Raw genomic sequence first — 14,517 nt, 5'->3', positions numbered from 1 at the left:
ACAAAAACAAGCTCGATTACTTTAGGATGAAACCACTGGCAGTTCGTAGATCTCTTCGAGATATGAAACTTCTCTATTAAGTTTTTAATGGAAAAATAGATGACAATGAACAACGAATGTGTAAAAAACCTTGCAACACTGGACATCGGTTGTGACAGGCTCTCACTTTTTCTGAAAAATAAAGCGACGCTCTAGCCAATTAATTATTGATTAACTTTTTATTATATTCAACATTTGTTCTTGTTCAGAATACAATATTTTTCCAACTATTACTTATTATGCAACTTATTTTTAAGATACTTAAGTAGTTTTTGGTAGTAGTCTCCTATAATATACTAGTCAGAACAAAATAAGGGCCACCGCGTTTTAACAGTATTCTCATGAACTCTTGAGGTTTAAAGGTTGATCAATGATTCAATTGGATAAATTGATTGATTTTTATTGTAGACAGTATAAAATAATGATGCATTCCATTAAAAAAAGAAATTTTCTCCACTTTTTCTAAAAATTAACATTTTTGCAAAAATAATTAGTCAGGTAAAAAAATTCTGAAAAAATAAAAACCTAAAATTGTGGTTGATTTATGACTTTCGTCAATATCTAGTATGCCGTCCTCGATTACTAATGCACTTTTGAAGCCTAGAAGGTACACTCTCCACCAGGTGTACCACTGTTTCTTGAGGAATTTGTTTCAAGCTGATATCAGAACGTTTATTAGCTGTCATTCATTGTGCACGGGTCGGTTTGTGCTTCGAACACTGCGTTTCAGTAAGTCCCACATGTGTTCAATGGGATTTAGATCAGGACTGTTTGCAGGCCAGTCCAACACCTGTGTACCAGCCTCCTCTAGGGCTTCTCTGGTGGCCCTAGCTGTATGAGCGCGAGCATTATCGTGCATCAGGTGGAATCTTTCGCCGATTCTGTGTGCATATGAGACCACATGGGGTCTTATGACCTCCTCGATGTAACGTTGAGCTGTTATTGTGCCTTCGTTTAGAATTACCAGCTCGGTTCTGCCTGACATAGAGATTCCTCCCCATACCATAACATTGGGGCCCCCAAATCTGTCACTTTCATGGATGCAAGCATCCGAAAATCGCTCACCTTTACGCCTCCAGACCCTAACACACAATACAGTAACACCACAAGCTACTTGAGAATGCATAAAAAATAAATTATCGCTAGCGAGGCCAAAAAAATCAAGTGGCCCTTATTTTGTTTTGACTAGTAAATGTAGTACATACAAATGTTAAGATATAAGGCATGTGTTAGATGTAAGTTAAGATGTACAACTGTTGGAGATCCATACAAATAAATAAATAAATTGTATAAGAAGGGTTAAAAAACTTGATTGGTGTGCAGGGCAACCCAGAAAAACCACTAAAGGTACACCCATACAGTCTACGCGGGAAATTACAGAATATAGATATAGTTACCCGTTTTAGCGAGACACCTACAAACTCTTTTAGAAATGATTATGGTATATATATTATAGATAAGGTATCTTTTGTACATCGAAATTGCATTTTTGCAATATATTATTTATATCACAAAGTCAGAATCTACTATCTGTTCGAAAAGTATTAATTACCGTACGATTGGGCGTTTTCGTAACACACGTCACATCGTCGAACTGAAGTTACACGTGCACTTTATGATCCTTATAATATTACATTGTTCTGTGCATAATAAAAAATGCTGTTTTATTATGTATAGAACGTCATTGGTCCCTGTTGTTAACTGTAATAAAATTGTTTCACAGCAGAACTGTCAAACCGTGCGTCAATAAATTCTCTCATAGATAATATGTCCATACAAAACAAATATTGGAATTAAAAATAATTACGAGTCTCAAATTGAAATAAAAACTATCCTATCTCTCAAGTTGGACAAAACTGCACTCGATGAAGTAATCCACATTAAAATCCGTTCATTAGTTTAGGAGTCCATCGCGGACAAACAACGTGTCACGTAATTTATATATATTAAGATGTAACGAATGCATTATCTCTAAAGTTAAATCCTTATATAATATTATGTGTCCGTGTCGTATTAGATGGGCTGTTGCCTCCGAGAGGCACAGGTTCTTTTTTTTTTTATTGAAAGTATAGGTCACCTTGTTGATGTTGACTGATTACCAGCGCCCCCATTCTCTTGCAACACCGGAGGAATCATAGGAGCGTTGCCAGGCTTTAAGGAAGGTGTACGTGCTTTTTATGAGTAGGTAGCTTTCATGGGTAGGTACCCATGTCGTATCGTCCCGGAAACCACACAAGGGAACTCATTCTACAGCTTGGTTGTACGTGGAAGAAAGTTCCTTGAAAGTCGCACTGTGGAGGAACTCCACACATCCAGATGGTGGGGATGATATCTTAATTTGTGGCGTGTCGTGCGAAGGTGAAATTCGGCGGAAGGAATCAGGTGAAACAGTTTCTATATCCTTTACGTACCATCATTCGTGAAAACATATACGAAATACAGGTTTTTATAGGAAACCAATACAACTACAAGTGTTAAATGTGGAGTGTAAAGGTGATCAAATCGGACTAGCTATACTACCATCAGGTGGCCCCTATGGTCGTTTGTCCTCTTATTAAAAAAAATCCGACGTTTCGCTAACTTCGAAAAAAAGACAGTAGGAACGAAAGGAACAATTAAATTAAACAGTGTGGTGTGTGTAAAACTTATGTACGCACAAACCAAAAATGCTTATAAAATATTCCTCCTGCTATTTGACGTTTCTGGAAAAAACAATATTGTAATAAGGAAAAGGTATTAAATACAGCCAATGACTATATTATTATACCGCATAATTTAGTTAAATAACGTGTTATTAAATATCATTATTAATTTTATGCTATTTTTGAGCGATTTTTTTTATTTTAATCTTGTATCTAAATTGAAATTATTTAATTCTCGTCTATTGGCTGTCGTTCGGTAGACATATAGGTTACAAGAGGCTTGGTAGCTGAAGTATGATACGGTGTGCGTGCGCATCGTAAAAATTCACTCTGACGATTTCTGACGGTAATATAATGAATGAACTGTGTTGTGTAGGGTCGCACCATCCGGCACACGAACACGGGCATGTGCCTGGACAAGCCCGAGGCCAGTGACGTGTGGAAGCCCGTGTTACGAGCGTGTAACAAGTCGCGCGGCCAACAGTGGCTCATGCAGATGGACTTCAAGTGGCAGGCCCGCCGAGCCAGCTAGCGAGAGTGAGTACCTGCTCTACTGTGAACAATATGTTACCTTACAGCATGCAAACAATAAATAACTATAGTAGATTGTTAACCAAGGGTCGAAAGAATCAATTCCCGAGGTATTTAGACGGCTATAGTCCGAGTAGGAATTGATTCTTTCGACCCGTGTTAAACACGCTTTTTTTCATTTCAAATATGAGGAAAATAAAACTAATTGTTTATATAAACTATTTATTGATAATATATAATAATATAAGTAGTACCTATTTAAAATGAATTGTCAAATTAGGATAATTTACGTCGACTTTTTAAATTTTAAATAATAAATATGGAACTCACCGCGTAATTGTTGCGACTTAACGCTCAAAGAATTTTGCGCTAAGTTCACACTGGCTGTTTGGAAAGTTACATGGCCGCAGATTTTTTTAAATTAGTTTACTTTCCGAGTATGAGAAAAATAAGCTGTCCGCTGTGACGTCATTGCACTACACTCTAGGCTGAGATCTATGGAGTGTACTCACACTTTACTTACCTAAAACTAAGCTAAGGTCAATATAAGCGCAATCTTTGATTTGGTATAAATATTCGTTTGACAGCTGAGACTATGCTGAGATTAGGCTAAGACAGCCCAATAAGAAAGGTCAAGCGCGCGATTCTTTGTACACAGTAGGTACATTGTCGATTAATATTAAAAATACTTTTACAATAGAAAGTAAACTAAATTATAACGGTATCCAAAACTTATCTGGTTATTAGTTTTATTTAAATAAGTGGATATCTATGAATCATTTATGCGAAATGCGGACACTTTGACTACATTTACGATGTTACAAATAGGAATTATTATTGTTATTATCATTTTAATATATCATTTTTCTGCTATTATTATTAAGAATTGTTCTATTTGACTACTCAATTATGTGTTTTTTTTAAGACGACGATTGACAACGGTTGAGACGACTTTGATTCGTGTGTTGTATCAACATCTGTGTATATTTCAAATTTCCTTATTACTTTTGACATTGTTTAAATTTTATTGTTAATTGAATTTTATGTTATTTTTAATTTTATTTGTAAACAATATTATATTCTGTGTTAATAAGTGTAATTGGTTATAGGCCCTTCTTGTTAATAATAAATAACTTATTTGGTATGATAATATTAAGAGCTCAGTATAATATCAGCTGTGAAACGACCATAAACACCAAAAGATTGTGTCAGCTTAAGCTAAGCTAAGCATGAACTCTGCCAAGTTTTTCGCAAGTAAAATCTGAGAACCCTCAAGGCTATAAGCTGACATCTTAACAGTCAAAATTAAACTGGTAAATAAATATTTTGTATTGTCGACCTGTATAGCCGAGTGGTTAGCGATCCTACCTACTAAGCTAGAGGTCCCGGGTTCGAATCCTGGTAGGTGCAAGCATTTATATGATGAATATGGATGTTTGTTTCAGAGTCATGGATGTTTAAATGTATTTATGTATGTTTATATGAATTTATGTTTAAGTATATTGTATTAAATATATCATTGTCTTGTAACCCATAACACAGACTATATATGCTTAACTTGGGGCAAGATAATTTGTGTAAAAAGTGTGTCAATATTATTATTATTGTAACAGCTACTTATAACAACCGTCTCTTATTTGCAGGATCAAGACAACGATAGACCACACGAGTCTTCCCTATCGTTAACTTACAATTAGATTCGATCGTTTATTCCTATATATCTATAGTTTTATATCGTAAACGCGCGTCACGTCGCGTGTCACGTGACATTGCCCTGTGAATTGTTGACAATACATTATTGATACTGTTCGGTGTTCCCTTGAAGTTGCTCAACTTGTATCACTGTAACTTAAGTTAGTGAGTGGCTCTTATATTACACGTTAAGTAGGGATTCATTTACAATGTTATAGATTTTGTATTATTGTATACTGAGAGATTTGCATTTACTGATAATTGAATAATAATATTACGTAAATAATCTTTAGGGTGTACATTCAAAATTGATATGGGCGTGGCTTAACTGTGTAGGATTCCCTTCTCCTTAATACCAGGTAAATGAGTGACAAGTGTGCAAAACCGTCCATAATAATTTACTTAAGCGGCATACACACTTTTTGAATTTGTGATAAATAAATCGAGTGAATTTTTTTTTTCAAATACTGCGTTACTTTCTCGTGAAGTGGTAAAAAGCGTCGGGCAAAGTGTGCTTCAACTAGCATAGTTCTGTGGTTGCAGAAGAAAATTCAAAGTTTATTGTAAACTTTTTTAGCCATTATTGTAATGCAGTGTACAGTACCTACGTAATAAGGGTCAATGACACTTATACAACGTTTCTAATGCTGTCAGCTGTTGTGGCGAAATACATTTCTGCTTTTTATTTAATTAAAAAATTAAGAATAATCTGCATTAACTTTGGAAATTTTCAGTGCCACAATATATTCAGAATCATGGTCCAATTGCAACCCTGCACTTTTAGGATGTAGATGTTTTATACCTGTATATTTAGGGTTCATATGTTTGTACGTCGTTTTGTTATGGTTTCCTACTGTATTGTCATTTGTCACTGTTTCAACGCAGTCTCATCGTTCACGCACTAATTCCCATAACAAAACAAAACATTTTACATTTACTATAACTTACTAGTTGTTTTGAGATAGGTATTTTGTATAATTTAAATTGAACATGCAAATCTCTCAAGTGTCCTAGTGATTGATGTAAGCGGTGATAGATTTACGCGCGAATTCATGATTCACGTGTCGACTGAAGTCACAAATTATGTCTAGATTCTATTGGATAGGAAAACAACGGATGAAATTAACATGTAATTGTTTGTTTTTTTTAATTGTATGTATCGAGATTATAATAGCATTGGTTTCGAATGATGAGTTCATCGGATACTAACTGACAATAGATTATATTTAAACATATTATTTTCTATAGGATTGTTTTCAATGAGAAATTTACACTATTTGTTGAAAGTTTTGAACACACACACTGTTACATTAAGAAATAACGACCCAGTTTTTAATATTTGTCTCTATTTTATAAGAGGACTTGTATATTAGTTATTTCTAGAATAGTCCGCCATTCAGATATTATTCTTCGCATACACAGAGCCTTCCTTTATTCTAGTTATCTAAGCATTTAATATTTCGTTTAAATTTCCAGCGAAAAGGAATTATTGTTTTATGCCTAGATGTTGTATAAATATTTTTGTCGAATTATTTTTAATCAGATGAGAGTTTGATTTTATTTGAATATGCCTTTATGTTGTAATTTTATTTGCATTCATAAAACTATATTTTCCTACGTTTCTTAGATTTAACTTACGTATATTTCTAATGCGCTGGTACACCTACAGACTGAACACTTCTGCAAATTTAATTCCGAACTTCCGAAAATTGATGTCTTTCGCCATTTTGATATTAATTAATTAGTCTCTGCTAATGTTCTTTGCAGGTTTATTCAAACACTTCTGACTGTTGCCTTAATCTTTACGACGTCTCAAATATCTCTAACTGTGAAACTGTTGAATTTATATAACTACCTATTAGGCACAATGACGTTCTATACACTTATAAGAAGGAAATATCATTAACAGTCTGATAGCGAAACGGCAAAAGTGTGCTTGAAGACAATGTAAGTACACTTTTATCCTTAGTCGTGTGTCAACTGTGACTGTCCGAATCGGGTTCAAAATCACACGTAACCTGAACTGAATACATGTTTTACATTTCTGTTAATTGACCAAACATAGTTTGAACAACTGGAGTGAGTGCGGTTATGTATAGATATACGTGATTTGTCTGTATGTATAGAACGTCATTGATTAGGAATAATGAAATAATATTAGTGCATATCGAACGTAGATTAGAAAGGCTAATCGGAATTGCCTGTTTTATTAAGATATATTTTATTTTGTATAAAGACGCTAACGGTCTTATGTGTGGCGACGCCATAACTCGCCGTCAGGTGAGAAGAAACACCATAACACATATCGGCACAGCCGTGTGAGGAAATGAGATTATTGTAGTGATCTTGAAGGAGCTTTTATGAATGTTATAGCTGACGATGATAACGAATTTTATTTACGTTGGATAATATTGTGTTAGTTATTTTATTTATTTTTTTAATATTTGGCATAATTACACTGTAAAAGTTAAATAGCTCACGAGTTATGGAAATTACATCACAGTTTATTAAGTAGATATTATATAGTTTTGTTAAGAGCTTATTCGGAAATTTTTATTAACAAATGCAATGTAAAGTTACTCCAAGCAAAGAATATATACTTTTCCAAGTTTAAAATGACTTCTCCCTGTCATGTAATTCTGTAGTGACAATAGTAAGATAAATACAACAAGTTTTAAATTTGGAATAACTTTACATCGCGTTTCTTAATAACACAGATAGTGTTCTATAAACAGTTGCAATGTAGTTGTTGTAAATAATTTGTTAGGTCGGAATACGTCCATTGATCGTAGCAACAGTAAAGCATTTATTTATACAGCAGAATCTCGAAGGTATTTCATTATTATTTATGTATACATAATTTTAACGTGCCAAATTGTAATTTTTTGGATAATTCTGTAATGTTTCACCATTCCAAGTCAGAATCAATAAATAACAATATTTTGACTGAATTTTGTTTTATTAGAGCTCTTTGTAACTATTGTTGCCGGTGAATACCTTTGGATATTGTATTTCTAGTGAAAAGTTGAAAACCTCTGCATGTTGGTTGGTTGTTAATTTTATTTCGTCGAGGCAAACCATACCAATACATTTATTATTTAGGTGTGCTGTATTGACACTATATCATATCAAATTGAAGAATATTTTTTAAAGTATGAGATATTGTAATAAATTAAATAAAATTACTTATAACGAGCCCGTTGGTCGGGTGGTGTAGGAGTATGGTAATTTAACGGGTTGCAGGTTCGGGAATAATTGCAGTGTTTTGCCATCGGGTGGTGTTCGTAAACTACCAAACTAGACACGATACAGACAGAGTCGCCACACCACACGGTATCAAAATGTTCGTCGAAGTGTTACTATCGCTGTGTATAAACGTAGAAAAAGAGGTCAAGAGAAAAAAGAAACAGTGGTGGGTTCATCCTTATATAGCCTTTGCATTTCATTTTTAAATATATGTCGGAATAATCAGATGAGGAATTATCCTAAATTGATGGGTTTTTTTTTATGGAATAGGAGGACAAAGTGTTAAGTGATCACCGCCGCCCACATTCTCTTGCAACACCAGAGGAATCACAAGAGCATTGCCAGCCTTTAAGTAAGGTGTACGCGCTTTTTTTGAAGGTACCCATGTCGTATCGTCCCGGAAACACCGCACAAGAAAGCTCATTCCACAGCTTTGTAGTACGTGGAAGATAGCTTGAAAACCGCACTGTGGAGGACCGCCACACATCCAGATGGTGAGGATGATATCCTAATTTGTGGCGTGTCGTGCGAAGGTGGAATTCGGCGGCAGGAATCAGGTTGAACAGCTCTTCGGAACACTCCCCGTGATAAATGCGGTAGAAGACACACAGTGAAGCGACGTCTCTACGCAACGCCAAGTGATCCAGCCGTTCACAGAGCACTGGGTCCCCGACAATTCGAGCTGCTAGCTAGAAAGAAATGGGTGTGGAAGCAAGCCATTTTGGTTAAAACAAGTAAGCTACGCAAGGCTCGCTCTGTAATCAATAAAAACCCCAGAGTTACTCGAAGTTATTCGATTGATGAAGGTATCATATAGCACAGAAAATATTTAACTGACTCAGTGACTAGCTGACATTCAGTATTGCAAAAATTTTGAATCGGACGGCTACAAACGTGTTTAGAAGTACTAACAGAAGACGAGACAATTCGACGAAAATAATTTTAAACCATTTTATAATAGATGTGAAGATAGAATATTATTGAAAATGAATTAATAATATCTCTGAGTTGACATTGATGACGTCGACAACACTAATCTAGTTATTAGTAATTCTTATACCTAGTTGAACTCCAAAGGCTAAATTATGATGATGATTATATATAACTGATGATTTACCACTCAGTCGGTTGAAAAGAAACGATTTTTATGATCTTCTTTCTGACTACGCCTGTTAAAGTTCAAACACGCACACAGATTGTTAGACGAAAAGCCATTAATTATCGAGGTACTCCAGTCACAAAAGATCTATTTGATAAAAATATCAAAGAAAAAATAAAAAGTAAAGAATTGGTAGGTAACAAAAGAAAGAAAAATAAACAAGACGAAAACTTTACTGGTGTTAAAACAGGTAGAAAAGAAAAAACGAAGTTTAAAAAGACTTTAAATTCTAAGAAAACTAAAATCGTATCTGCAAAAAAGTCTACTACCGTCAAAGCTAAATCACAAAAACAAGTGAGTTGGTACTGTCATGCCTGCAAAGAAGATAGAATGGACGCAATGAGGCAATGCTCGCGATGCTCCAACTGGTACCACGAAGGGTGTGTCGGTTTGACTGCAGAAGATACTTATGACTTTCAATGTCCTGATGGATGCGAATAAAGGCAATTTATTTAATTTTATAATACCACTATGCTTCCTATTGCTTTATGTTAATGATTATTGATCTCAAGAATACAAATTTACGTAGTATAAGTTGATTTTTGGATAGTTTAAAGTATAGGCCTTTTTACCCTACCCTAGTATAAGAAGGCCTACAGACTGCGTTTTAAAAAAAGTTATATATTGTATTGGTTGTAAGCTGGAAAAGCTATTTTTTGTTTAATCTCGGTAGTAATTTAAGTACATGACTGATTAATAATGAAACTTGTTGATTATGCTGCATATTTTTAATGTTATTACAAATTTCCCTTAGCTAGGCCTTAATACCCTCAGGTACTTATGTGCTTTAAAGTGATTTGGTTGCTAAGTAAATACACAATTAATGGAAATTTTGACAGAGCACTGGATCCCTGTGAATTCGAGTAGCTCTGCGTTGCATGTTAATTAATGTTTAGAACTGATACTGGGATGCACCAGATCAAAGATGAGTGCGATACTCGTATTGAAGTAGTGTTCCACACTACTTTAAAACAATATTGGTAAAGACAGATCTGTTATCGGTAACATCTTGTAAAATTATCGTTTCTTAACTTAAAACGCTTTACTCAGATATTAATCTGTGAACCCTAAGCTAGCAGATTGTTGGGATTCATTTAATAAACTTTCCCGAGTTGGAAATAAGAATAAGAGGCCTCCTTCAAATAGCCAACAATTAACAATATGGTGGCCGTGTCGGCTGCCATCACTTCTTCAAGAGCGTGCGGCTAACTTGCTGACATTCATTTCGTCGTAATTTTTTTTTATGTTCACGTGAACTCTTTGTAATTACGGTTTTTTTACGGGCATACATACGGGTCATCTGGTGTAGGGATGTGTGACAAGGAGATAATTCCGTAACTATGACAGATATCCAAAAACTTTAAAACTAATGTTGAAAGTACGTTACCTAATCAGTGAAATGACATAAATAACATTTTAAAAATTAAACGAGAAGTATTCAAAATTTTGATATAAAACACTCGCATACATATAGTTATCTCATATTAGTAGATATGTCTTTGTCATGTTCAGGCAAACATCTGCTTTGAATACAAAATTTTGTATTTACAAAACATTGGTAAGTCGCGGGCGAGGATCTAACCGAGGGCTCCGTGGTGAGAGCCAACAGTACTTCTAATTGCAATCCCGACGCTTCTACTGTTTCAAACTAAACGAATAAAAAAAAATCAGAGACATTGTTCTGGAGTCCTTTATTCTGATCATCTATCAAAATAGACCTAGGCCATTATTGCCAATGCGGCAAATAGAAAAATTTGCCCTTAATTTCTTTTTTATTATTACTTGTAAATAAAGGTAAGCTGTTCACGCACTAGTGATATAAAAACACAAGACTTATTTACAATAATTTATTAAACTTAACATTTATAGATTCCTTAAAACTACTAATACTTATCTTAACATAATAAACAGAATGCACGCATAATTTAACACAAAATATTAGCAATCCCTACAAATTTATTCATATATAACATTAAAATACATTAAACCGGTTGAAACGTACAGTAAATTTATATATTTATTCTCATTGGCGAGGGACATCAACTGGCTTATAATTTCATTTTTAATATTACTAACAAAACTTAATACAGCTCGACTTCAGTCATTCATTGTTATCAATTCCGTAAGCGACAAAACGATGGTTCGTAGTCTGATTTACCTGAAGTAATCGCACTCAATGGATGAAGGTCGGCATTACAGATATATACAATACGTAACAATAAATAACTATATAATATAAGAGACAAAATATATTTGATCATTGATTATGTACTGACACGCATTTTGTAAGTGGGCGTACATTAATTACGTTAGATGTTCAAGGGTGGAGGGGATCAAGTTAAATCTTTCAAAATCTCTCAAATGCAAGAGGGGTTTCGGGACTTGGCAAATAAAAAGAGGGTCGAAAAATTCTCAAATAAGCCTCACGTAATTAATGAACGTCCCCTAATAAGTTTATTTTTAACAAATATTGCAGTAAAAAGAAAGGCATCTCGGTAAATATAACGTAACTTTTTCCAGTTATCTCATGACATCTCGCGGAGAGGAGGAGGGTTGGTAAATAGCTAAATTAACTTCGCGTATTTTATATCCTCAGATACTACGGACATATCACGCGACGTTGAGAGCATGCCATAGAGAGACTTGTTGTTCAGGGAAGGGTCAACGGCAGTAGGTCAAGAGGACGCTCCCCTATGCGCTGGACAGACCAGATCAAAGCCCTAACCAATACTCCCCTCAACACATGTGCCAGAGAAGCAACAGTCAGGGATAACTGGCGTAGAATCGTTCGTCGTGACCACGACTGCTCTGTCAAGAGTAATCCGACGAAGAAAAATTTTATGGGGGGCATAGGCTGTCAAGCGTCCATACGAGATGTTGAATGAACTATCGTTGGTTTAAGTCTGATAAAAGTCAAGATGTGGCGTCGATTTAAGTCAAGAGTAAAAATAAGAACGTAACCAATACTTCAAGATCAATATTGCTGTATACTAACTGCTCTATGAGATATCGTTACAACATCTGTGTCGCGTTAGAAGCATGGGATGTTTGACTGTTTTGTAAAGCATTTCTGTCAGCAATATAAATAACATATCCACAGCTAAGAAATTAAGATGTAACAATGTAGCTAAATGCCTATTTTTCACCGAACAATAAAGATCTTGATATTCTATATATTCTTAAATTGTACTAAAACGATACAATACCGGCAAAATTAATTCGGTTTAGTTACTAAACACACACTACCAAATAATTACAATAATTTGTCAATTATTAACAACAATATGAATAAGATAAAATTACATTAACAACCCATAAACCAATTAGTGCCAAGTAACTTTATGTAAAATTAATTCGGTATCATTAATGTATTTTATCCCAATTTAGTAGGTAGGGGCAAATTGGTATGACGTCGCGAAAGTAGTGGTCTCATTCGTTTTTAAAATTGTAAATGTTCATAAACCTAGACACAGTTTTAAATAAATATATATTGTACTGGATAAAATATATTTTAATCGTCCCTCAATAAGTACTGTTCACGAAAAGCTTGCTGTGTACCGCATATAGTGGATACAATATATTGTCAATGATGGAATCAGCTTCCAAACCGAATAGTCGCGATATATATGTGGCCAAATGCGTTGTTTGATCATTCAACCATATTATTTTCGAGAACGGAAATAAAAATATATCATATCCACACTATGCCAGCACGGTATAGAGAAAGTCTAAATCTATCTAATGAGTATAACAATAACTTAAAATACCGAAGGCTCATTTGGCAACTTGAGATCAATGTTTAAACATTATAAATCCACTGATGCCTTCTGAAAGTCATTCGCACTGTACAACACCACACACCGTAGAATGGCCAAAAACAATAATTCGTAACCAATAAGGTAATTATAGTAAAAATATTACCCATTACATATTCTCAATGCTAAAAGACTAGACAAATGAATGCACATGTGCTTAAAAATCTAATCACCGTGAATTGAAAACATGCTTAATATATTATTTGAGGTCATGTCCATACTATGACTAGCACATGAGTTGCGTGCGAGTGTCGCGTGCGTGTGGTCCCGTATTGAGCTGCCCACGATGACGTCATCATTCGTGCGGCATCTCCTCGCCGAGCATCCAACTGTCGTTTTCAGCGCGGGCCACTTGCTTCTTAAGAGTGCAGTACAGTTTGATTAGGGAGTCCTGAAAATTTCAAAATGCTTCATTTGATATATTGCAATCATACATAGATTACAATTCGTGCGATGCTCAAATGCGATAGGATCATTGGCTAATAAACCTCGCTGCTTTGTCATGAATTATTTAGGAACATTGATAGAATCCACTGTTAAAATAAAGGTACCCGGTAAACAGTTTGAAACAATTCGTCTGGGCTGTTTCATTTAGTGTTCATGCCGCCATTCTGAATTGTGGACACTTATTTTAACAATATGGCACAATGTCTTCGGCTTCATTGCAGGGATCTTAAAGTATCTTGATGAAAAATGTCGCGATCGAGAAGAAGCACAAACATTCTAGAGGGATCCCAAATATATCCAAGTATACAAGTATCTCTATATAAAAGACAAGTCACAAAGTGATTAAAAAATTATTTGATCCCGCTCACCTTTTCGTTCTCAAGTTGTATAATTTCTCTCTTCTTCCGCAGCTCATTGTCATTCATTTGCCCCTCTAGCTCCGACTTGTGTTTACTGACGTACGCCAACTCAGTCTGAATCTGAAATTTGATGTTTTCCGCTTATTAAAAGTCACACTACTTCGCGCTTTGAAGACAATTAACAGAACGCGAAAGTTGAGCACTGCAATTAAATATTTACGAAAAAATACCAGTGGTCACACCTGTGTGACTACGAGTAATTTTTTCTCCTCGTCGTCACACCAAGGGTTTTACTACACCCTGTTGGTAAGTGTTATAATTAGTGATGTTACAATTTCTATTCTCATGATAGTTTAGATAACGAATTGCAGAATGGAACATTTACGAAGAAAGACACAGAACTAATAATGTTTGCGAAAGTTGGCAATCTAAACAAAATAATTAACAAAAATTATGTGACAATTAATAAATTATTAACTGTCTTAAAAAAGGACATGGGAATTTACATTGAAAAAGCCCAAGGAAAAAGAGACAAATTGAAAATGATAAATTGGTTAACACGCAAACAAAACTTAATGATAATAATA

The 14,517-nt window shown here is 34.7% G+C and overlaps 2 protein-coding genes across 2 annotated transcripts in view; one reads left to right on the top strand and one right to left on the bottom strand.

Moving 5' to 3' along the window:
* Positions 1-7,855, top strand: part of LOC126977471 (polypeptide N-acetylgalactosaminyltransferase 5) — a 41,319-nt gene extending 33,464 nt beyond the window's left edge. Inside the window, exons 13-14 of the mRNA XM_050826303.1 lie at positions 3,058-3,218; positions 4,856-7,855. Of these exons, the coding sequence (XP_050682260.1) occupies positions 3,058-3,213 (156 nt within the window). The 3' untranslated portion in view covers positions 3,214-3,218; positions 4,856-7,855. The remainder of the gene's footprint in view (positions 1-3,057; positions 3,219-4,855) is intronic.
* A 3,287-nt stretch (positions 7,856-11,142) lies between these two features.
* LOC126977464 (mitogen-activated protein kinase kinase kinase 7) overlaps positions 11,143-14,517 on the bottom strand; it is a 51,602-nt gene continuing 48,227 nt past the window's right edge. The window contains exons 9-10 of the mRNA XM_050826282.1: positions 13,940-14,050; positions 11,143-13,515 (exon numbers count right to left, since the gene is read on the bottom strand). Coding sequence (XP_050682239.1) covers positions 13,420-13,515; positions 13,940-14,050 — 207 coding nt within the window. The 3' untranslated portion in view covers positions 11,143-13,419. The remainder of the gene's footprint in view (positions 13,516-13,939; positions 14,051-14,517) is intronic.

Source organism: Leptidea sinapis, chromosome 45 (genome assembly GCF_905404315.1).
Source record: "Leptidea sinapis chromosome 45, ilLepSina1.1, whole genome shotgun sequence".
NCBI classification, from domain to species: domain Eukaryota; kingdom Metazoa; phylum Arthropoda; class Insecta; order Lepidoptera; family Pieridae; genus Leptidea; species Leptidea sinapis.
Note: the sequence above shows the minus strand (reverse complement) of the source record. Positions and strands in the feature narration are given on the sequence as shown.